Source organism: Pantherophis guttatus, chromosome 2 (assembly GCF_059756535.1).
Source record: "Pantherophis guttatus breed Tessera chromosome 2, ASM5975653v1, whole genome shotgun sequence".
In the NCBI taxonomy this organism is placed as follows: domain Eukaryota; kingdom Metazoa; phylum Chordata; class Lepidosauria; order Squamata; family Colubridae; genus Pantherophis; species Pantherophis guttatus.
Genome location: NC_142064.1, coordinates 249,701,207 through 249,725,587, shown reverse-complemented (window position 1 = coordinate 249,725,587; position 24,381 = coordinate 249,701,207). Strand labels below are relative to the sequence as shown.

The window sequence follows — 24,381 nt, the reverse complement described above, 5'->3', positions numbered from 1 at the left end:
CAGTGAGTCTTGGACCTTTTACGCACGGCAGGAGAGAAAGTTGAACACCTTTCATATGTGCTGTCTCTGACGTATTCTTGGCATCACCTGGCAGGGCAAAGTTCCAAATAGCACAGTTTTGGAATGTGCTGGAATTCCTAGCATGTATACACTATTGAAACAGCGAAGTCTACACTGGCTGGGGCATGTCATGAGAATGGCTGATGGTCGGATTCCGAAAGATCTCCTGTATGGAGAATTAGTGCAGGGAAATCGCCTCTGAGGGAGACCACAGCTGTGATATAAGGATATCTGCAAGAGGGACCTAAAGGCCCTGGGAATGGACATTAACAACTGGGAAACCTTGACCTCCGATCGTTCAGCTTGGAGGCTAAAGACGCAGCACGGCCTTCTCCAATTCGAAGAGACACTTGTTCAGCAGGCTGAGGCAAAGAGGCAGTCCCAGAACCACCAAAATCTGGGGGCTGGACAGGGGACAGAATGTATCTGCCCTCAGTGTGGAAGGGATTGCCACTCTCGAATTGGCCTTTTTAGTCACACTAGATGCTGTTTTAGGACCTCTTTCCAGAGCACGATACCATAGTCTTTCGAGACTGAAGGATGCCAATGGCAATGCCAATAGCTATTCTCTGAGGAGATGGTGGCCTTTAAGTAAAGATCCTTATTGAGTCATTGTTCTATCTTATTCGAATAATGTCGAAGGAGTTCCAGAGTTTACAGTCAAAGATCTGCCATCTGTTTTTCTCTTTTCTTAAAGAAACAAAAACCAGCTAACTTTGGAATGGGTCTATGGAAGAATGGAGCTAAAATTTCCTGTTCTGATTGATTCACTGCCTCATTGACAAAGAGAGGAAGCATGGTAGTGTAAAGAAGTGAAGAAATCAAGCAAGCCATAGTGATTTAAATTAACTTGAGATAACCCCAATCATGCACATACATTTTCCATCAGATCTAATGGGGGGGGGGGGTTCATAAAGATTTCTCTGCCCCCCCCCTGAAATTACACTACCAGTAATTCCTAGAGAGGCCCATGTCCAAGGCAATTTCAGTTCTCTGAATAGTTGCAGCCAAAATCAGGGTGCGTACGGAAGTGAGGGTGGGGATAAGAATCATTACAGAAATAGGTAGGAAATTTATCTCCTGTCTGAACTCGTTCACCCTGTTGCTTTTTCCTTAATTTTCTTTGGGTGAACCTCCAATGGAACCCCTAGTTTCCTAAAAAGGGATATGTGGGAAATAAGGCAAGATGGAGAACCCTATAGAGGAGATTGTCTTGAAAAGGGGAAGCAGGAGTCATTACAAAAATATGAGGTTACCCAAAAAGGCACAAGGGAGTGAGAGAGGAAGTCTTACATATAAGAGTCAGGCTTTTTAAATAGTTTGTTGTTATACAGATAGTCCTCGACCTATGAACACAACTGAGCCCAAAATTTCTGTTGTTAAGCAAGACAGCTGTTACGTGAGTTTTCTGCCCCATTTTCTGCCTTTTTTTGCCCCGGTTGTTAAGTGAATCACTGCAGTTGTTGTTAGTTAACTCAGTTGTTAAGTTAATTTGGCTTCCCCAATGATTTTGCTTGTCATAATAAAGTCACCAAAGATGATCTCACGACTCCGGACACTGCAACCGTTATAAATACGAACTGGTTGCCGAGCACCCAAATTTTGATCCCATCCTCATGGTCATGTGATTTATATTCAGATACTTGACAACTGACTCCCATTATGACGGTTTGCAGTGTCGTGGGGTCATGTGATCAAGGTTTTGCTACCTTCTGACAAGCAAAGTCAATGGGGAAACCAGGTTCACTCAACAACCGTGTTACTAAGTTAACAACTGCAGTGATTCCATTAACAAATGTGACAAGAAAAGTCATAAAATGGGGCAAAACTCACTTAACGATATAAATTTTGGGCTCAATTGTGGTAATAAATCGAGGACTACCTGTACATCTTCTGAAGCCAACAGCTTCAATCCACAACTATCAATTACATAAGTGCTGTCCCAAGAAATGCTGGGTTTCGTTTTGGGTTTGTTTACACCTGCCACACAAAGCCTGTCAGGATTCCAAGTAACAGCCCCAACCAAATAAGACTCCGAGGCAAGCAATTCCTCAAAGTTCCATTTTATTAGAGATGTCATATTGGCACATCTGGGAAAACCCGAATCTGAAAGCTCCCAGGTTTTCTCCACCCAAAGGAAAGTCAAAGTCCCTTCCCCTGCACCCACATGTCCATCACATGGTCCAATCAATCCACCGTCCCAACTGGAGATGCTTCCCAACCACGCCACTCCAGGTGCAGGCTGAATGTCCTTGACTCCCAGAGAAAAGAATGTTGTTATGGCTAAAGACTTCTAGAACTCCATGCAACCCCCCTCCCACTTTCCCACAGCACTAAGCGTGGCAGCCCTGAAGATCCAAAAGAAAAGATGGCCTCCAGGGCTGACAAAGCCAATCAAACACACAAGGCAGGAAATTGCTTTATTCTGTTATAGGACAAAGGGCATTTGGCATAAACGTTTCCAAAGCAAGCACTGATAGTGGTAGGATAAGTATGATCTGTTGGAATTTCTTATCTATAAGTGCTGGTCGTCTCCTACCTCCTTTTGTGTTTTTTATTGTTCCATGTCAAGGCTTACCTTTGTCTGATTTTGAAAGTGAAAGGAATTTCTGCTTTTTTAGCTAATGATTAATGAAGATCAATCCGGGGCTATAAATTTGTTACAAATTTAATCCAGGTCCTATAGCAATGTAACTCAACCATGGCAACTTTAACCAGGGGTGGGCTTCAGATCTTTAGCAACGGGTTCGCTGCCCTGTTGCTGAGTGGGTTGGCCATGGTGAGCGTGGCCTAGTCAGCTGTCTGCACCACTGTGGGGGGGGGGCTTTTTCGCCCTCCACAGGCTCCGGAGGCTTTCCTTGAGCCTCTGGAAGGGTAAAAACAGCTTCCCCCGGGCTCCGGAGACCTTCTGGAGGCCGGAAACAGGCCCGTTTCCAGACTTCCGGAATCTCTGGTAGGCCCATTTTTTGCCCTCCCAGACCCTCCGCGTGGCCCCTGTACTTACCTGGAATGATGAACGGGCTGCGTGGAGACTCCTGAGAGGGGCGGGGTGGGTATGGCCAGCCACGGGTGTCATTTGGGGGTTCGCCGAACCCCAGTGATCCTTGGCTAGAGGAGTGCCTGAACTCTGCTGAATCCCCAGGAGCCCACCCCTGAGTTTAACAGGTATGAACTTCAACCACTGGCTGAGAAATTTTGGGAATTGAAATCCACATATCTACAAGCCACCAAGGTTGAGAATCACTGTCCTACAGGATCACAGCAGGGTAGGCCTTTCTACTGAATTTATGTCAGGAATTGGTAGCTTCTGGTTCTACAGGACCCATTAGAAATGCTGACTTCAGGTCATGGCACTCACACAAAATGGCTGCTTTGAATTTTTTTTTTTAATATAATTTTTATTAAGAATTTTTACATAGGCAAAAGACAAACATGAAGGAAAACTGCACCATGAATAGAAGGAAAAATAAAGAGAGACAGAGGGAAAAAAAAGAAAAAGTTCAGAAAGCAAAACAGTAGAAAATAGAACGAAAAAGAAAGAAAGAGAGATTGGCAACTTCTGAATCCTTTTTAACAATTATGAACAAACTTATTGATTTGTGGATTTATTGCCCATAATTTGTCCCTCCTCCCACATTAATATAAAAATTCCTTCAGCAACTTGTTCAGACTTTTTCAATCATTCAGTCCAGAGGTGGGTTTCAAATTTTTTTACTACCGATCCTGTGAGTGTGGCTTGGTGGGCGTGGCAGGGGAAGGATACTGTAAAATCTCCATTCCCTCCCCAATCCAGGGGAAGGTTACTGCAAAATCCCCGATCAGCTGGGACTTGGGAGGCAGAGAATAGATGGGGGCAGGACCAATCAGAATTTTTATGACTACTCAAAATTTCTGCTACCGGTTCTCCAGAACTGGTCAGCACCTGCTGAAACCCACCTCTGATTCAATCCATAAGTCATCATTTCACTTGTTTTTCATTTTCAGCAAAAAGTCCACAAAAGCTTACCGGTCTTATAAAAGAACTTACTGTTTTCCACAAAGCGGCTTTGGATGACCATATAGCTATCTGGTTACTTACCAAATTTGAGAACACAATTTTCTTTCTTCTATTTTGCCTAAAACACATAGCAGTTGCAACAATGAATTGCCCGAAACAGCATGTTATCATTCTTTTTAGGTCATGAAAATGGGATCGTCTCCTAAGCTAAGGTAGGTCTCAATTTGAAGGTTTCAAGTCACACTGTGTGATTCCTTTTGTTTGTGGGCCTACTATGTGGTGTGACCTTCCACCATGACAACTAGGACTAAAACAAAACCCCGATACATAAACTCTGTCAGTTTTTGTCCACACCTGAAAGCTTCATTTTTTGCCAGCTCAAAATATGAAACTTTCCAAAGAGATACTGTAACATCTGGATTTGCTCTGGTGGCTTTTGGGAAAATGCTGGATTTAGTTTGGCTGTGATTTTGTTTCCTGTCTTCTTTGAAACGCTTTAGGCTCTCATTACTGGCACCCTGGCACTCAGCCTAGGTTCTTTGGCACATCCCCTAGATTCCAGGGGAAGTTCTTGCTCCACCTCTTGATCTTTTTCCTTTGACGTAACCCTGGTAGTAATTGCAAAAAAGGGAGGATATTTATTTACGAAGTCAGATCTGGCAAGCCAACCTAGGAAGTATCTTCTCGGATTTGGCAGCTCTTCGGATCTTCTTGTTCCTGCGGGTCGTGAAGAGATTTTGGGCTAACTTCAGTCAACTGGATCCTTACTCTGCTTGTCAGCCTAACTCCAAAAGTTGGAAACGGTGTGAAGACACTAATTCCTTGGAAGAAAAAAAACGGGGAAATCGTGTACCAAGGCAGGATTTAAATTTATTCTGCGGAAAGGCAGAAATGGGAGGCACAGGATCTGTATCACGCTGGTAATGAGTTACAAGAGGAGCGATTGTTTGGCTCCCTGAGATGCAGCTACTTGCCTTGGTGCTGTTCCTAACTCACCTGATTTCTGCCTGCTTCCCCCTTGCAACCTCGCTGAACACTGTCAGTTGCTCACCAGTAAGTAAAAGTCTTGTCATAGCAGTGGGAGGAGGCAGCGAAGTTTAGAATCAGATGAAATAATCTCTAGGATCTGTTGTTCTCTTCCTTTTTCCTTAGCCTGCTTGTATTTTGCATTATTGCTGCGTTGCAAATTTGCCCTTGGCATTTTGGCATCCGAGATTGATCAGGACCTCCGACAGTTTGGTTCTCTGTGGAGAAGCATGTTTATACCGTGTTAGCATAGCATATTTGTCCCTCTAGTGGAAGAGGGATTGTTGATAAGAAGGATTATAGTAGCCTCAGCTCGGCCAAAGAATCCTTGTGTCATGATATGAAAGTTTTGGAGCCTTACTTTACTTAACAGCATTCCTTAGCAGAATCAACACTTGCTGTGATGTAGGGTCTTTGGTGCTCTCTGAGCTTGATTGTTTTCTTGCAGACATTTCATTACCCAACTAGGTAACATCATCAGTGCTAGCTAACCAGGTGTTACCTAAATGGATAATGAAACGCCTACAAGCAAACAACCAAGCTCAGAGAGCATCAAGGACCCCACAGCAACTCCTTAGAACAGCAGTATCATTTTCAGAGTTTAGGTAGCAGCCATGTGATGCCAAGAAATGACACAGTTGCTTTAAAGAGTTGTAGGGACATGCTATGTTTATATTCCGCATTGTAAGTCGCCCTGAGTCTCCGGAAAAGGGCGGCATATAAATCGAACCAATAAATAAATAAATATTCCCTTGTGGACTAAAGGAGCTGTTTTAAATAATTTGTGAAGGGCTGCATGGTTGTTGCATCACTGGAAGCTTTCCAAAAGAAGACATGGCATAGAGTCTCCTGCCCAAGCAGGGGGTTGGACTAGAAGACCTCTGAGGTCCTCTTCCAACTCTATTGTTCTATGTTCAGCCCTGAGCTACAAATATTCTCTTCCTTTGCTCTTGCTAGAACGGGTTGTTGGCTAACAATGCCTTATCCCAACTATTTTTGATGTCTTGGATTTGTATGTTTGTCAGAGATTTAGTAATACAGGAAACAGCAGGATAAAGCTGGACAAGTTATTTCCTGGGAACAAGATAAGGCATATCAAGGAAGAATGAGTAAAACTGGAGCTGTGTTGCAGTGATGTTGCAATACTTAATGAAGACAAAATCTGTATTTGAAGGACAGTGGCAGATAGTACAGCGCTCCAGACGGTTAACATCCTTGCCCAGACAGAGGGTCATGGGTTGCCCTCTCCCCTCTTTGGAAGAGCTTTATAGCTCCCGCTGCTTTAAGAAAGTTCAAAACATTCTTAAAGATCCATCTCATCCTGAGCACCCTTTTTTCTGAACTATTACCATCTGGCAGAAGGTACAGGACAATAAAAACAAGGACAAATAGGCTGAAAAGTGCTTAACGCATTGTAAGCCGCCCTGAGTCTCCGGAGAAGGGCGGCATATAAATCAAATGGAAAAAAAAACCAGCTTCTATCCCAGGGCAGAAACTATATTGAATTCTACCATATAGTGTAATATTAATACAATATTTCAATTCAATTGTATAGAATGTGGAGGATGTGTGTTTTTATATGTATAATGTACACTGAAGATATTTAATTTGTTGTACCAGGTGCAATGACAATAAAGTAAATTAACTACAAATTACCCTATCACCATAAGGGTGAAGGCGCTTCCAAGAGTGTAGCCACTAGAGACACACAGATCATTTGTTTCAATAGGATTAGGTAGAAGGTAGTTGAGGAAAAACAGCATTTCTTAAAAATCAATTGTATAGAATGTGGAGGATGTGTGTTTTTATATGTATAATGTACACTGAAGATGATATTTAATTTGTTGTACCAGGTGCAATGACAATAAAGTAAATTAACTACAAATTACCCTATCACCATAAGGGTGAAGGCGCTTCCAAGAGTGTAGCCACTAGAGACACACAGATCATTTGTTTCAATAGGATTAGGTAGAAGGTAGTTGAGGAAAAACAGCATTTCTTAAAAATCAATTGTATAGAATGTGGAGGATGTGTGTTTTTATATGTATAATGTACACTGAAGATGATATTTAATTTGTTGTACCAGGCGCAATGACAATAAAGTAAATTAACTACAAATTACCCTATCACCATAAGTGTGAAGGCGCTTCCAAGAGTGTAGCCACTAGAGAGACACAGATCATTTGTTTCAATAGGATTAGGTAGAAGGTAGTTGAGGAAAAACAGCATTTCTTAAAAATCTTAAGTCTTCCACATGAGATAAATCTTTTCCTGCTTTGCTTTGTAATCAGTGGCAAAATAGGAGTTGTTAAGTAGGGTGATTGAAGAGACGGAAACCAGGCTCAAACAACAGTTCTTTATTTCTAACTATGTACAATCCAGCATTTGCCTGCCTGACAGCTTGCCTTTATATAGGGAGCTGTCAGGAGGCTCATCAGTCAGGTTTGAGTATTTTTCCCGCTTGTTCAATGGACCCCAGTGAAGCCTATTGCTTCACTGTTAATATCTAACAGGAGTATTCCCCAATTCAATTCCTTCAGGAGCAGAAAGAGAAAAGAAGACTCTAATGAATATTAGTTACTAGATATGAAAAAGTGGAAGAGATTTAAACTTAATACAAGATATTACTGAATTTTTATTCATAATAGCTCCTCCAACTTCCTCAAAGTGACATCAGCATTTTAGAAAAGCCCCCAAGGTTTGGAAAAGTTAAGGGAAAACATGTTTTTAGCTGGGGTGGGGGAGGACTTCCATAAGCAACATTTTCTGGAAATACAAATTAATTGCTGTGGCAAGATGAAAGACGAAATTGAGAGGGAAATGGAACAGAATAAACTGAAAAAAATGACATTTCTGAATTGCATGGGTTGGGTAGCCTCCTCAACATTACATCACTGTGTGTTATTAGAGATCTCACTGCTGTGTGTTATTGCAGAGTTGTAAGGTGGGGATTGATTAAGTCACTTTTTTTCAATGTCATCATAACTTTGAACTGTCACCAAATGAATGGTTATAAATGGAGGAGCACTGGTACTAAAATGTTTAAAAAATACTTGTTTGCTGAATTTTGACATATGCTGCAGCACAGCCAGTAATATACACTGCTCAAAAAAATAAAGGGAACACAAGCAGAAGACATCCGAGATCTGAATGAATGAAATAGCCTTATTAAATACTTTGTTCGTTACATACAGTAGTTTTGTGTTCCCTTTAGTTGTTTGAGCAGTATATTTACTCAACTCTCAATTGTCATAAAAAAGATCTGAAACTCGTTCCAAATGCTCTTATATTCAGCTAAGTGGCAGTAAGCAAAGTCACATTTTGAATTTTTCAGCTTGGTTCTCCAAATCTCCCATCATGTCAGCAAATGGATTGGATAATGGCAAATAGAATGCCACTCCTCCATTCAGATTAATATGCTTAGGATGTACTTCCAGTAGGAAACACTGATTACAAGTAGTCCATGACTTACAACCTCAGTTGGGACCAGAATTTCCGTTCTGAGCAATGCATTTGTTAAGTGAGTCATCCCAATTCTATGACATTTATGTGGAGTCTTAAAAAAGACTTCAGTTGTTGCATGTATCACTGCAGTTATTAAGTGAATCATGCAGTGGAGAGAATACGGCTTCCCCCATTGACTTGGCAGGACAAGAAACAATGGATGGAAACTAATTGAGGAGAAAAGCAACCTGGAATTAAGGAGAAACTTCCCAACAGTGAGGACAATTAACCGGTGGAACAGTTTGACTCCAGAAGTTGTGTATGCTCCATCACTGGAGGCTTTTAAGAAAAAACTGGACAGCCACCTGGCTAGATGACCTCCAAGGTCCCTTCCAGCTCTATTCTGATTTATTTTAAATGCTGATCACATGACCCCAGGATGCTGCAACCGTCATAAATACACGCTAGTTGCCAAGCGCCTGAATTCTGATCACACAACCATAAGGATGCTTTTTTTCAATACCGTTATAATTTTGAACAGTTACTAAATGAATTTAGGTTTTAAGTCAAGGACTAACTGTTTTTCCAAGAGAGACTAAGAACTTTTCGTCTCCTCGCTCATTTGGCAAGGAGCTAAAATGTTTTTGGCAGACATTACATGGGATGTTGCCAAATTTTACTCAAGTTATTTTACACAAATGGCTTTAGCTTTTACTTGAGAGCAGGTGTGTCCAACCGGCAGCCCATGGATTGCATGTGGTTGTGGAAAGCTAATAATGCGGCCTCACAATACTGTTCTGCCCCAGCTCTGGATTCCCGAGGATATTGACACACACCAACGGTCCTTATCAAGTTTATTAAGTAGCAAGAATAAACCAAAGTCCAGCAAAGGTTGGCAACCAGTCCAGAAAGCAAGATATGATAAGACTTTTCCAAAAAATGCTCTGATGGTAATTACAAGTTGTTTCTAGCAAGAAACTTACTAAATGTGACTTAAATAGGCTAAGGAAGTGGCCAATTATCCTCAAGCCTTACTCTCGAGCAGACCTCCTCCTCCTGAGTAGCCACTCCTGCCTTTTGGCAACCCTGCGTGCTCGAGCATTGAGGAGAGGCTCCTCCACTTCGCTCTCTCCACTTGAAGGAGCCTCTGGAGGTTCTGAAGGCCCAGGCTGAGTCTCTGCCTCTGGCACCACATCCTCTTCAGCCTCCTCGCTGTCCGATGCGAGCGCCGGCTGCACAGGCTACTGGCGCGACACCACACCAGCCTCCTCGTCGTCGGGGTCAGCCACGATCCTCGCAGGCGGCTGGCGGGCCACAACAAATACTTTATTAAAATATTTTAACATTTGTTATTTATAATAAGTTAGCTATATTTTATATAGAACCCAAGACAAATCCTCTTCACTCAGTTCAACCCAGGCAAGCCAAATTTTGGAGGGTTGTAAAAATAATCTCAGCTGGACTAGATGATTTTATCCACTTTCCCTAGTGCATCCAATTCCTTTCCTCATTTTTTTGATCTTTGATGGTAAACCAGTAAGGTCAATCAGTTGTTTTAATATTAGCCTGGCTGGCTATATTGTGTAATAGGAGCTGGGAAAATGGGTTTATTTTGAATATATATATATATCCTGGTCATTGAACCTGCTCCTTCCTTTCTGTCCTTCTGCAGGGCCTGGGCTGTCAGCTAAGTAAGTATATGTTTCTCTCTCTCTCTCTCTCTCTCTCTCCCTCCCTCTCTCTCTCTCTCTCTCTGTGTGTGTGTGTGTGTGTGTGTGTGTGTGTGAAAGTTCATTTTCCTCGAATTAGTGCATTATAGTTGTGGTAGACGACAATCCTCATCTTAGTCGTGCTGGCTAAGAATGGAGAGAGTTGTGGTCCACGATACCTGCATGGTGCCGAGGAGACGAAAACTGATTTTTCAGTTTTGTGTGGTTCCTCAGGGTTCACGATAGCAACCTATGTGGCTTGTCTGGAAACTAGTTAGACAGGATTAATTAAGCTCTTAAGAATGGTTTGCTTGCATTTTATGATGATGATCATGCAGTTTCTCTTTCTATCCTGCACACTCACATACCCAAAGGGAGAACACAAATTATACCTTGTGATTTCATGCCAGTAATATGTAGTGCCTTCTCACGCGAATAAAACATGTTGGAGAATGAGAGAAGAAAGGGTGGGGGAGGGCGGGCATTAACGGAGAAAAGCCATTTGGAGGCACCTCTTAAATTCTTGGGGTTCCACCACTATCTGCGGCAAAAATGTTTGAGAATGTTTCTCCTCTTCTGCAGAACATTGATTTGCAACCATGTGGAAAGCAACCTTGGCTAAAGGGCCCCCTATCCTTCAGTCTGCAAAGCACAGCTAGGTTGGGTAAGGGAGCTTCCTCTACTGCCCCCATTCACTTTCTCTCTCCATCCCCACTTTGATTTCAGAAAAGAAGGATGTTCTGTGTATACTTGGTGAATCCAGATCAGATCCAGAACTAGATCCAATCCTAGGGCTGGTTCAGATGAATTCAAGGAACACTCTTTGGTGCCCAGAGGAGGGAGACTGCACTCCCTGCGTACAAGTGATGTTAACTCTTGGATTGCTGGGTAAGGAAGGTGACCCAAGCATCTGTTCTTGGAAGTGTATTTGTGTCAGCTGCTAGCATTGGATGCTGGAGGTGGGAGGGGCCCAGGAACTTGGTTTCTTGGTGCTGCCATTGTATTACTAGTCACTAAATGAAATGTTGTAAATTGAGGATTATCTGTAACTGGAAAAGATGCTACAAAGCTGCCTAGGTGATAACAATAGTACTTAGACTTATATACTGCTTCCCAGTGCTTTACAGCCCTCTCTAAGCAGTTTACAGAGTCAGCGTATTGCCCTAAACAATTTGGGTCCTCATTTTACCCACCTCAGAAGGATGGAAGGCTGAGTCAACTTTGAGCTGGTGGGAATCGAACTGCTGGCAGTCTGCAGAATTAGCGTGCAATACTGTATTCTAACCATTGTGCCACTGCGGGCCTGTGGCTCATGTTGATATAATTGTGGGGTTTTTTTGGCCCAAGCTACTTCACGGTGTTGGGGGTGAGAAAAAGAGATGGAGGGGGAGTCTTGAGCTTCTAAATCAAAAGTGGGACATAAATAAATCTAATAAATAAATAGATTCTTGCATTTTAGATGCAAAAATCCAGGCTTCGGTTCTCAGACTAGTTCACGAGGTTAGCATTTTTAGAGGAATGGATGATACCTGATTGTAGTACATCAATTTTGCAGGTAGAAAATGCCAGCTTTATCTTCCATTAAAATTCCTCCTAGGTGATAAGGCTAGAAAAGGCTTCCTCCTTAGGCTCCAGCCAGTGTCACCAATATTGGGCTATATGACCAGGCTTTCCCAAAGATGGCACTTTCAAGGCTGCTGGGACATGAAGACCAAATAGTCCACTCCAAGTCTGTATTGGATAGAGGTTCTGGAGGTTTCAGTTCTGAGACACGTGGAACAGGGGTGGGTTCTACTTACCTTTACTACCAGTTCACAGCGGGGCCGCACGAGCGCGCTTGCTTCGCTCGCTCGCTGGCATGCTCTTCTGCGCATGCGCAGAAGTGTTTTGATGACGTCGGGGTCAGTGGGCGGGGCCTCCTGCTGGTTTTACTACCGGTTATATAGAACCAGTGTGAACTGGGGGCAACCCACCACTGACGTGGAAGGACATTAGTTAAGAAAGGATTTTACACAGGGGTGGGCTTCAAAAATTTTAGCAAGGGGTTCTTTGCCCGGTTGCTGGGTGGGATGGCCATGATGGGCGAGGCCTAGTCGGCCTCCTGCACCACAGGGGGGTGTTTTTGCCCTCCCCAGGCTCCGGAGGCTTTCTTCAAGCCTCCGGGAGGGTGAAAACATCCTCCCCAGGCTCTCGAGGCCCTCTCTTCCCGAACTTCTGGTAGGCCTGTTTTTTGCTCTCCCCGAGCCTCTTCACACGCCCTGCACTTACCTGTACTTACCTGTATCCAAAACAAGCCACGTGGGGACTCCTGGGTTGGGCCATCCAGGAGTGGGATTTGTGGGTTCTCCAAACTGCACAGAATCTTAGCTAGAGGTTCTCCCAAACCCCTGTGAGCCCCTAGCAGCCCACTCCTGATGTTACAGGCCAATTATTTGAGTTGGTAAGAGGCATCTCCTTATGTCCGATACCCTCCATAAGCAGTCTTGTCCCATTTGACTTTGCTGACAAGCAATGATGGACATTGTAGTGCAACCCAGCTGGCAGACACTAAATCAGCGAAGACTTCTTTAGTCCTTAGACTTCACAAAGCATTCAAGAGCTCTCCTCTTGCTGTTAAGGAAGCTAAAATCTCATCCTTGCCAGCCTTGCTAAGTCTCTCTGCCATTAGATCTCTTTTTCCTTATTTCAATTTCCCACCCCAAAAAATCAACAGCAATCTCAAACCACAACCAGCCACCAGAGGAACAAGTTGACAGGCATTTAGTGTCTTTCAAAAAGGAAAAGGAAATAATTGCTAGCTAACTATAAATCTTTTGTTCTGCATTTTGCATTCTTTTAGCCCTATGTAATCTGCAAAAAAATATTAATTAATAGATCAGTTGGGATCTTTTATTCACAAATATCCATTGAATTTGAAAGATTGTCTTTGCAATCTTTGATTTGTAACATCTGTATGATAACTCATAAACTGCTCTAAGCATTTGGACTGTTGCAGCCAAGGACGGTTGAGTCTGTGGTTTCACCGTATTGCTTCATCTGTTATCTTTGGCAAAATAGATGCATTCCAATAAGCAAGGCCTCATTCCTTTTGTTTCTTTCTAGAGCCACCTACGTTGGGTGCAAAACAAGATGGAGGAGCCAACAAGATCAGAGAGCAGCCCAAGGGACACCCTAAGAGTGAGTAGGGCCTTCTTGACTACAGCTCCTTGTTACCTGATGGAAACTGTCCTTATTTTGCTTTTGATCCTGCTTTCTTTCTGTCTCCAGAAATCCCACGAACACACATTTTTCTCATGGCCGAAACGTATTCTTCTTCTCGTTGTGTTGAAGTGAAGGTCTGGCTTCCCTACAATTGGGAAAGTCAAAATAATTCCTTGGTAAGACCCACAGATTCCTAGAGGCATCCTCTCTCCTAGAGGTAGGAAGATCTAGTTCAGTGATGGGGAGCCTTTGGGCAGGGGTGGGCTTCAAAAATTTTAGCAAGGGGTTCTCTGCCCAGTTGCTGGGTGGGCGTGGCCATGATGGGCGTAGCCTAGTTGGCCTCCTGCACCATGGCGGGGGGGGGGCATTTTTGCCCTCCCCGAGCTCCAGAGGCTATCTTCAAGCCTCCGGGAGGGCAAAAACAGCCACCCCAAGCTCTGGAGGCCCTCTGGAGGCCAGAAATGGGCCCATTTCCAGCCTTCCCGAACTTCCGGTAGGCCCGTTTTTTGCCCTCCCCGAGCCTCCACATGTACCCTGCATTTCCATGCATCCAAAATGAGCCGCGTGGGGACTCCTGGGAGGGGCGGGGTGGGGTGAGCGAGGCCAGCCAGGAGTGGGATTTGGGGGTTCTCCAAACTGCACAGAATCTTAGCTAGAGGTTCTCCCGAACCCCTGCGAACCCCCAGCAGCCCACCCCTGGCTTTGGGGCTAGGTGTGTCAAAAGTTCAGAAAGTCCTAACTGGACTCTGCTGGTCTGTCATTTTTGCCTCCCACCACAAAAGACAGACATGTTTATTTATCCTTTGAAAAAAAAATGAGGTCCAATCATGAATGGTGCCATATATTGTATAAAGGAATGTCAAATAGTTACAAAAAAGAAAGAAAGAAAGAAAGAAAGAAAGAAAGAAAGAAAGAAAGAAAGAAAGAAAGAAAGAAAGAAAGAAAGAAAGAAAGAAAGAAAGAAATATGAGTGAAGCAAATTCATTTTTGGAGTCCGGCTTTCAAGAATAATTGTTGTTGGGAGTTGGTGAATTTGGCATGTCAGCCAAAACATCATGGTGTGTCTCTTTTGACAGACATGTCATACATTCATCATCACTGACCTAGTTATTTATTATTATATTGGTTCCCAGCCCTTCTCTGGAAGGGTGTCTTGTCCTAGGCCAAATGTACAGAAACATAGCAGACAGGTAATGCAAACTTTACTGTTGGTTATTTACTACAACTCTCCAAATGGCAGGAATGTGGTTAGCACCATACACATATACAAACATTGGAGAGAATTTCCTAAAGTCACGGAAGCTCTTCTTAATCAAATCCCAAAGTTTCCAAGTCTGAAGTAGAAGGCAAAAGAGTAGTCAGGGGGAGGCCCAAGGGTCAAAGCATCACAGAAAGTTTGTCAGAACCAAAAATAGTTGTGGGATTCAAAGTCAACATTCAAGACACACAGAAACTCAGAACCATGTAGGTGCTGTGGTTAGAATGCAGTATTGTAGGCTAATTTTGCCAACTGCCAGCAGTTCGATTCTCACCGGCTCAAGGTTGACTCAGCCTTCCATACTTTTGAGATCAGTAAAACGAGGACCCAGATTGTTGGGGGCAATATGCTGACTCTGGAAACTGCTCAAAGAGGGCTGTAAAGCTCTGTGAAGCCATATATAAGTCTAAGGGCTATTGTTATGGAATTATGAGACCAAACAACATTCCTGGTCAGCCAGAGACAGTTTATTGCGCAGTTTCAGAATCAGATTTGTATCTGCAATTCTGAACAAAGAAGAGTTCTGATACAACTGCTTTTATACATATCCAAGACAAAGGATTTTGTGAGCACAGCAGTTTTCCATATATGGTTAACATACATTTGTTACATGATAATTGATACTTTCTAAATTACTAAATTCCTACATTATTTTCTAGTTCATAAGATTATCTTAGCTAAACAACCTTCCTCAGTTCTGTGATTGCTGATGCATAGATTCATGGCTGCTTTGGATAATAAGTAACTTTTGTTTCATATGGATGTCCTTGCATTCTTGACAACTAGGCCCCTCAGAAGATATATATTACCAAGAATGGAATTTAGCTGATTTAGTGTGATCTCTAAACCAGCACATTTCTTTCTTATAATAATGTGAATAAAGAGGGTCCTTCAGTGTTCATATAGCTGACCCTGTACTATTCCTACATCATTCACATTACTATTGCTAATACTATCTGGATTAGCAGAGGGTTGTTGCCAACCGAGAGACTTGGGTTTTGCTATTTTGCAAAGTAGAGCAACCAGATAAGTGAAAGCAACCAGAACCACTTGTGAAGCATCTCAACACTAGTTTGTTGCTAATCAACTATGTTTACAAGAATGTCACCTGACTGACCTCATTTCCCTGGAAACAGCAGGCTAAGGCTTCAAGGATTAGGGGGGGGAGGTTAGGGGTGTGCTGCTTCCTGTAATGCAGTAACCCCAAACTTGAGCTCCTCTTAACTCTTCCCTCCAGTCTAGCTGGAGATACCACCACATCCAGTGCCAGGGTCACCATTACAGGAGAACACAACTCCTTTCTCTCAAGAAGCCTTTGTAGAACACCTTTGCCCTGCTCTCTTCTACACACGACAAGTCCTTGCTCTGGGTGGAGGTGGCAGCAGTGGTGGGATTCAGCCAGTTCGCACCACTTCGGGAGAACCAGTTGTTAACTTTCTGAGCAGTTTGGCAAAGTGGTTGTTGGAAGAAATCATTAGGGCAGAGAACCGGTTGTTAAATTACTTGAATCCCACCACTGGGTGGCAGGTCAGGCGCCTCATCTTCAGACACAGTGGCTGCTTCTGTTGATTACCTGATGTCTCTGCCTCAGGTGTTTGCCATTCCTGAGGCAATAGTTCATCCAGTAATCCTGAAGCAGGTTGCGCATTGTCAGTCATTTCATCCGAGCTCACCAAAACAAAGGACAATGGTGCACATGGGGGTCTCCCCTCATTTTATCCTGCAAAGTAGGTGGGGTGAAGAGAAACAACCAGTCTACAGTCACCCAGTGAATTCCAAAGTTGAGAAGGCCCTTCACTTGAGCCTCCAGAGTCATGTTTCTCAGCCTTGGCAACTGAAGATGTGCTGACTTCAACTCCCAGAATTCCCCAGCCAGCATGTATTTTTTGACCCCAGGTGGAGCTCCCAACCAATAATAACCTACCAATGTTGCCATGGAGTCCTTTGTCCCTTAAAAAATGGATTCCATGACTATACTAATATACATGCGTGCTTATTCTGTGTACTTTGTTTTGTGCTCTATTTGTTTATTATAATGTACACAAACTGAATTAGGTAGGGTAAAATGGCTGGCCTTCTCCAGACTGACAGGCTATCTGATCTATTTGGAAAGCTGAAAAGGAAGGCATGCTGGTAATCATATACCTTTGTTTGCATTTCTCTCAGCAAATATTAACTTATGATTGATTTATTTACATAGAAATGTTACCTTTCTTCCAAAGAGCGCAGGCTATCATTCTTGCAATACATTAGGCTAAGATTTTGTTCTGACCTAGGCTTCCCAAGAGCATGAAGCAGACTCCTTGTCCCGACAAAAACCCCTTTTTATTAAGTTACTGTGAATTCCTCTCATTCACATCCAGCAAAGTCTTTCAGGGGAGAATGTATAGTCACAGACTTTATCTGGCTTGGAGAGCTGCCAGGCCGATATCTTCAAAACTTGGCAAGGAGTCTCTGAGAGTCATGAACCAATTAAGCAAACTAATTGTCTCCTGCAAACTCCACTCCCCTTTCGCTCCTCTTTATTCCCTATGGGAGGGGCCATTCACCGTCCACCTGTGGCTTTACTCCCGAGTCGACCCTTGTTCCCTTCTCCTGGCAGCTCTGCGCATGCGCACACTGGGAACAGGCTCCAGCTGTTCTTCTGCCCCACTGATGTCCGACTCTGAAGGCAGCTGACAACTGTCGGACAGCCCTGGCCCCATCTCTGCCTCCGACGCAGAGCACTTATCAGAGCCTTCCCCAGACTCCAGGACTGGCCCATGTTCCTCTCCAACCTCCTCACTGTCAGAGTCTGCCACCAGCTCCGCTGGCCTCTGGTTGGCCACAACAAATTTACCGAATAAACTGCAATCAATGGTTAAATGGTTAAGAGGCTGGCCTAGAAACCAGGAGTTTTAGTCTCGCCTCATTCATGAAAGATAGCTTGGGTGATTTTGGGCTAGTCCCTCTCTCTCAGCCCAAGCCACCTCACAGAGTTGTTGTGGGGACAATAGGTGGAAAGTGTGTTGGATATATTTGCCACCTTGGGTTATTCATAAAGTAACAAAGGTGGGATAGAAATATAAATAAATAAAATCAGCTGACATATACAGCATGGTTTCCAAACTGTGATGGCTGTTTTCACACAACACTCAACTATAAGCAAACCATGTTTAGGTTTAACATAAAGTATATATATCTAGGCACAGCCAAGTCTTTCCCTCTCTTTACTTTACCCGTTAGTGGCATCTGTACAGCTTCGTGGCTGGATGGAGATTTGAAATTGGGTCTCCTTGGCCCTAGTGTAATGATTTCACTTCCTACATCCCATTTACTGGAGAGATAAAGAAATCCTCACTGAAGGCATCTCATTTTTACTGCATAACTTCTGGCCTCTCAAAAGGTCACCAATTGTTGCCTATTCAGACTTCCCAAGTCAAGAATGTATTAGGTAATATATATAAGTATGAATTGAATACATAAAATAGATACGAATGGAGGAAACATTAGGACAGGGACGGTAGGCACGCTGGTGCTCTTATGCATGCCCCTTACAGGCCTCTTAGGAATGGGGTGAGGTCAACAGTAGAAAGTCTTAGGTTAAAATTTGGGGGGGGTTGAGATGAAACCACAGAGTCAAGTACTGCATTCCAGGCATTGACCACTCTGTTGCTGAAGTCATATTTTCTGCTATCGAGTTTGGAGCGGTTTACCTTAAGTTTGTATCTGTTGTGTGCTCGTGTACTGTTGTGGTTGAAGCTGAAGTAGTCTTTGACAGGTAGAACATTGTAGCAGATAATTTTATGAGCTATGCTTAGGTCATACTGAAGATGGCGTAGTTCTAAGTTTTCTAAGCCTAGAATTTCAAGTCTGGTAGCATAAGGTATTTTGTTGCGAGCAGAGGAGTGGAGGACTCTTCTTGTGAAATATTTCTGGACACGTTCAGTTGTATTAATGTTCGATATGTAGTGCGAGTTCCAGACAGATGAGCTGTATTCGAGAATCGGTCTAGCAAATGTTTTGTATGCTCTGGTTAGTAGTGCGATATTACCAGAGAAGCTATGCAAGATTAGGTTTACAACTCTTAATGCCTTTTTGGCGATGTTATTACAGTGGGCTTTGGCACTTAGATCATTAGATGTGAGTACTCCAAGGTCCTTGACAGAGTGAGGGTCATCTACAAGGTCATGTCCACTCAGCTTGTATTTTGTGTTCTGCCTCTTTTTGCCAGCATGTAGGACAGAGCATTTGTTGGTTGAGATTTGGAGTTGCCAATTGCCATTCTGACACAAAGTCAAGGTCTTTTTTGAAGGGTAACAGCATTGTCAGTGGTGTTAAATAGTTTGACATCATCGGCGAAGAGAACGCAGTTGTAATATGATCGCCAAGGTCATTTATGTATAGTATGAAGAGTGTTGGTCCTAGAAGGCTGCCTTGGGGGACACCACTATTAACAGGTACAGGATTTGATAGGGCTCTCCCTATCAAAGGGACTATCAAAGTCTTTAGGGCAGTGTTTCTCAACCTTGGTAGCTTGAAGATGGGTGGACTTCAACTCCTAGAATCCCCCAGCCAGCAGCTGCTTTAGGGCTTTTGGAACTTAGATTTTGAATTTTAAAAAAATCTTGTGGTTTTCATGTTGCTAAACTTTACAAGATGTGGTTGCAAAATATCTGCACTGCCCCAGGGGTGTTTTCAAGGTGGGATCAAATGTCACGATGGATCAAAGAGTGTGATTGAACTCCTTTTCTGTGCATCACACACATGCAGAGGGATGGAACTGTCATATATATAAAGAAGGACAGAGCTTTGGTCACACTGTTGTGGCCACCACCTTGATATGCCTGGGGGATGCCTTCAGTAGTACCAGTACCTTTAGACTGGCATCCAGGCAGTGGAGAATTACAGAGAGCTGCTATTTTAAGAACCCCACCCCTTAATAAATGGACCGTGAATTGTATTCGTCTCACCTAATTTATCCAGGCAGTCTTTCCCAATTATCTTACATGCTCCTGTTTTAACAGAAGAGAATATCTGTAGCTCAGGATTGAATTATAGTCTTTGATGCTTTTGGAGCTTGGTTGTTTTCTTGCAGGTATTTCATTACCTGACTAGGTAATATTATCAGTACTATAAGGCATGGGGCAGAGGTGAAATGCTACCGGTTCAGGCCGGTTCGCCTGAACCAGTAGTTAAAAAATGCTTTTAAAAAGTTTTTAAAAAGGTTCCGATGATTGCACGGCACAGCTTTTTTTTTTTTAACCTTTTAAAAGCATTTTTTTTACTACCGGTTCAGGCGAATAGGTAGTAAAAAAATGTCTTAAGAAAGTAAAAAAAAAAAGGCTCCGACGATCGTGTGGCACAGCTGTGATTGTCAGAATCTCTTTTTTTTTACTTTTTAAAAGCATTTTTTACTACCTATTTGCCCGAACCGGTAGTAAAAAATGCTTTAAAAAAGTTTTTAAAATGGTTCCCACAATCACGCGCCACAGCTGATCACATCCCCCCCGCGCTGTTCTACTTACCTTCCCAAGCCTCCTTTTGGCGTGCACTGCGCATGCACACGTGCAGCTTGCATTTGATGCGCACTGCACATGTGCGTGCCCGGCATGTGTTTGGCGCATGGCGCGCATGCACTGCCAGTGAACCGGTAGCAAACCGGTTCAGATTTCACCACTGGTATGGGGTATAGGATTTGCCCCCTGTTTATAGTTTTTTCTGCCCGTGTTGTTTGGTTTTCTCTTTAGTATTATGTTGTATTGATTGTGGTATTGTTTTCTGCTTGATTTTTGTCTGGTGCTAATCCCTGCTTATCTGGGTGTTGATTGCTGAAGAAGATGTATTCTGGTTATTGTACTGCATTCTGTATAACATTTTCCCAATTGTGCTGGCTCTAGACATTGGGAACCATAGTCCAACCATGCCATAATAAGTATTTGAAGCAGAAAACTAGATTCTGTAACAACGTTGTACCATGTATCTTGGTCTTTTACAATCTTGTAAATTACAATCTTGTAAAGTCTCAAGACTCTTTTTTCCACTATGTATTGAAAATGGACTGTATTAATCACAACTATGTGTTTATGTCTTAGTGTCATTTTTGTATACTTTGGCATTTTTGGATGCTGCTGCAATTATATTATTATTGTTATTATTATTATTACCTTTGGGATGGGGACATTGGTGAGTGATTTTCTTATTTTCGAGAGCAGTAGATCAGAATTTCATTTTAATGTGTGCTATCGTGTACAGTATACAGGAAAATTACAATAAAGCTTATTCAATTCAATTCAATCTGGATGAGAAAAGCTCTTTGATTTTTTTCCCCCTCTTCCTTTTTAGGAATCTCTGCAATACAACTGCTTCCCAGTAGCTCCCAGTGGGGAGTTGCATCTCACCGTCTTCACGTGGCCTCGCTATCATTCTGCAGGTGTGTTACAAGTCACGCACCATGGACCAGGTGAGTTCTCCAGAAATAAGAAATGGAGCAATAAATCCATTTGATAAAATCAGTCTGAACCTCCCCGCCCACTGGATGTCTCTCTGTGTTCTGTTCATAGACTGTACCTGGCCCAACGCCACAGATGCCATTCACCTGTGTCAAGGTATGCTGCAATGTGCCGACTCCCCTATCAATACTTTCCCCTCAGTGTATGCATCAGCAGGGATTCAAGCAACTCCAATAATTCCTTTTTGTAGCATAAAAGAACCACATTTTTTTCCCCTTGGATCAAACCCCATAGCCAGAACATCCAGGGGCAAACAAGGCTTCAAATCACAGTTTAAACCATAAGCCATAACTTACAAGCTAGAACAACTGCATCGACACAGCACATTCAGCCCTATTATGACTGTGTTGTGTGACTCAATCCACTAAGTATTTCATTCGCATTCCTTCTGATGTATGATTATTACAGTATTAATAATTAAATAATAATACAGTATTATTTTATTTATTATTTAAATTTTTATATAGTTATGACACATGCTAGAAGCTTTCCTAATTCAGATTTTCTTTTAGGAAGACGGTCAGATTATTGTGCAAGGCTGGACGTCTAGAACCTGACATTCATTCTTAAATACCAAATTTCATATTCTTATTACTGTAGGGTGAAGTTTGACTTTCTCTGCCTGAGGAATATTTGAAATATTAAATAAAATTTGCACAGGTCATCTTATCTATAATACGTAATTCTGGGCTACAGAATGCAGTCAGTTCCAATTGTCCTAAATAATTTACTAGCAGCTCTGCAAAATTCACATGAAAAAACAAAAAACAAAAAACAGAATAACAGAGTTGGAAGGGACCTTGAAGGTCTTCTAGTCCATCCCCCTGCTTAGGCAGGAAACCCTACACCACTTCAGATAAATGGTTATCTAATCTCTTATTTAAAACTTCCAGTGTTGGAGCATTCACAACTTCTGGAGGCAAGTTGTTCCACTGATTAATGGTTCTAACTGTCAGGAAATTTCTCCTTAGTTCTAAGTTGCTTCTCTCCTTGATTAGTTTCCACCCATTGCTTCTTGTCCTACCCTCAGGTGCTTTGGAGAATAGCTTGACTCCCTCTTCTTTGTGGCAGCCCCTGAGATATTGGGACACTGCTATCATGTCTCCCCTAGTCCTTCTTTTCATTAAACTAGACATACCCAGTTCCTGCAACCGTTTTTCGTATGTTTTAGCCTCCAGTCCCCTAATCATCTTTGTTGCTCTTCTCTGCACTCTTTCTAGAGTCTTTTTTATATCGTGATGACCAAAACTGGATACAGTATTCCAAGTGTGGTCTTACCAAGGCATTAGATGATTATATTCATTACATGAAACTTGGTATTTAAGAATGAATGACCATTCGAAGTTGCAACATCACTGGAAAAATTGACTTACGACTGTTTTTTATTACTTCTGTCGTATCCCCATGGTCACACGATCAAAATTTGGACATTTGACAACTGGCATGTATTTATGACAGTTACAATATCCTGGGATCATGCGATCCCCTTTCGCGACTTTCTGACAAGCAAAGTCAATGGGGAAGGCAGATTCGTTTAACAACCGTAGCAAGAAAGATCATAAAATGGGACAACGTTCAGTTAACTCTTTAGCTTGGTCATGGAAATTTGGGGCTGAATTGTGGTCGTAACTCGAGGACTACCTGTGTTTGTTTATTTATATTCCACTTTTAATAGTTTCATAAATAACTCAAAGCAGCAAACAATCCTCCCTCCTCCTATTTGCCCCCCAGCTACAGCCCTGTGAGGTGAGTTTAGTTGAGAGAGAGTGACTCAAGATCACTCAAGGCCCAAGGTCATCCAGCCAGCTGGGTGATTTTTTTTAAAAAAACTGATTTTTCTTGCTTCAAACTTAATGAGATTAATCAATTTCATCATATTGGACAGTTTACTTTAAAAAAAAAACATATTTTGTGGGTTTCAGCAGGTTCTGACCAGTTCTGGAGAACCGGTAGCAGAAATTTTGAGTAGTTCGGAGAACCGGTAACTACCACCTCTGACTGGCCCCGCCCCCATCTATTCTCTGCCTCCCGAGTCCCAGCTGATTGGGAGGAAATAGGGATTTTGCAGTAACCTTCCCATGGAATGGGGAGGGAATGGAGATTTTACAGTATTCTTCCCCTGGAGTGGGGTGGGAATGGAGATTTTACAGTATCCTTCCCCTCCCACACCCAGCAAGCAACGCCCAACAAACCATGCCACACCTAACAAGCCACACCCACAGAACTGGTAGTAAAAAAATTTTGAAACCCACCACTGATTGAAGTAGTAAAAATGATAACAGGGGGAACAGCATTAGATGCTTTTTGATCTCCCAGGAAACAAAAGCAGTGGTGGGCTCCGGGGGATTCGGCAGGGTTCGGGCAATCCTCTAGCCAAGGATCGCCAGGGTTTGGCGAACCGCCAAATGCCACTGTTGGCTGGCTACGCCCACCCCACCCTGCCCCTCCCAGTCTCCACGCGGCCCGTTCATCATTCCAGGTAAGTGCAGGAGCAGCGCGGAGGGTCTGGGAGGGCAAAAAAATGGGCCTACCGGAGGTTCTGGAAGTCCAGAAACAGGTCGGTTTCCGGCCTTCAGACCTCGGGGGAAGGTGTTTTCGCCCTCCCGGAGGCTTGAGGAAAGCCTCCAGAGCCTGGGGAGGGAGAAAAAGCCCGCTGTGGTGCAGGCGGCTGACTAGGCCATGCCCACCATGGCCACGCCCACCCAGCAACAGGGCAGCGAACCCGTTGCTAAAGGATCTGAAGCCCACCCCTGAACAAAAGCCCCATTTGGATTATGCAGTGCTAGACAGCTGATATGAGCCCTCAATGCTGTGGAATGCTAATAACAAATTTTGTCTTACAGTACCAAGTTTATCCAGTTCTGTGGGACTACAGTCGGCAATTCTACATGTGGGAAACATCCCTAAGGGACAGCATTTCAAACTGTGGCTGTATCTGAATCGGACGGATGGATTTAAAGGCCTTGATCAGGAGACTCCCAGGTTGCTGGTAAGTGAAGTTTTTTCCCCAATGTTTGTCAAGCCTAGTACCTTCCTGTCAGGATCAGGGTAGTCCTTGCCTAACAACAGCAATTGGAACCAGAACTTCTATCGCTACACAATGTGATCATAACGTGGTGTCACATGACCTTGTCACTTAGCAAGAGCAATCCTGGCACTTCCATTACTATTGTGAAGTGAAGATCACGGGCCTTT

General features: G+C 43.1%; 1 protein-coding gene across 2 annotated transcripts in view; it reads left to right on the top strand.

The window, feature by feature from the left end:
* The first annotated feature begins 4,709 nt into the window (after positions 1–4,709).
* The window catches only part of IL17RC (interleukin 17 receptor C), a 36,913-nt gene continuing 17,241 nt past the window's right edge, over positions 4,710–24,381 (top strand). Inside the window, exons 1-8 of one of the 2 annotated variants that reach the window (XM_034431736.3) lie at positions 4,710–5,110; positions 10,200–10,218; positions 10,963–11,124; positions 13,339–13,413; positions 13,504–13,613; positions 21,020–21,137; positions 21,238–21,282; positions 24,030–24,175. In XM_034431736.3, coding sequence (XP_034287627.2) covers positions 5,018–5,110; positions 10,200–10,218; positions 10,963–11,124; positions 13,339–13,413; positions 13,504–13,613; positions 21,020–21,137; positions 21,238–21,282; positions 24,030–24,175 — 768 coding nt within the window. In that variant the 5' untranslated portion in view covers positions 4,710–5,017. The remainder of the gene's footprint in view (positions 5,111–10,199; positions 10,219–10,962; positions 11,125–13,338; positions 13,414–13,503; positions 13,614–21,019; positions 21,138–21,237; positions 21,283–24,029; positions 24,176–24,381) is intronic. The other variant, XM_087883799.1, reaches the window with a different exon arrangement.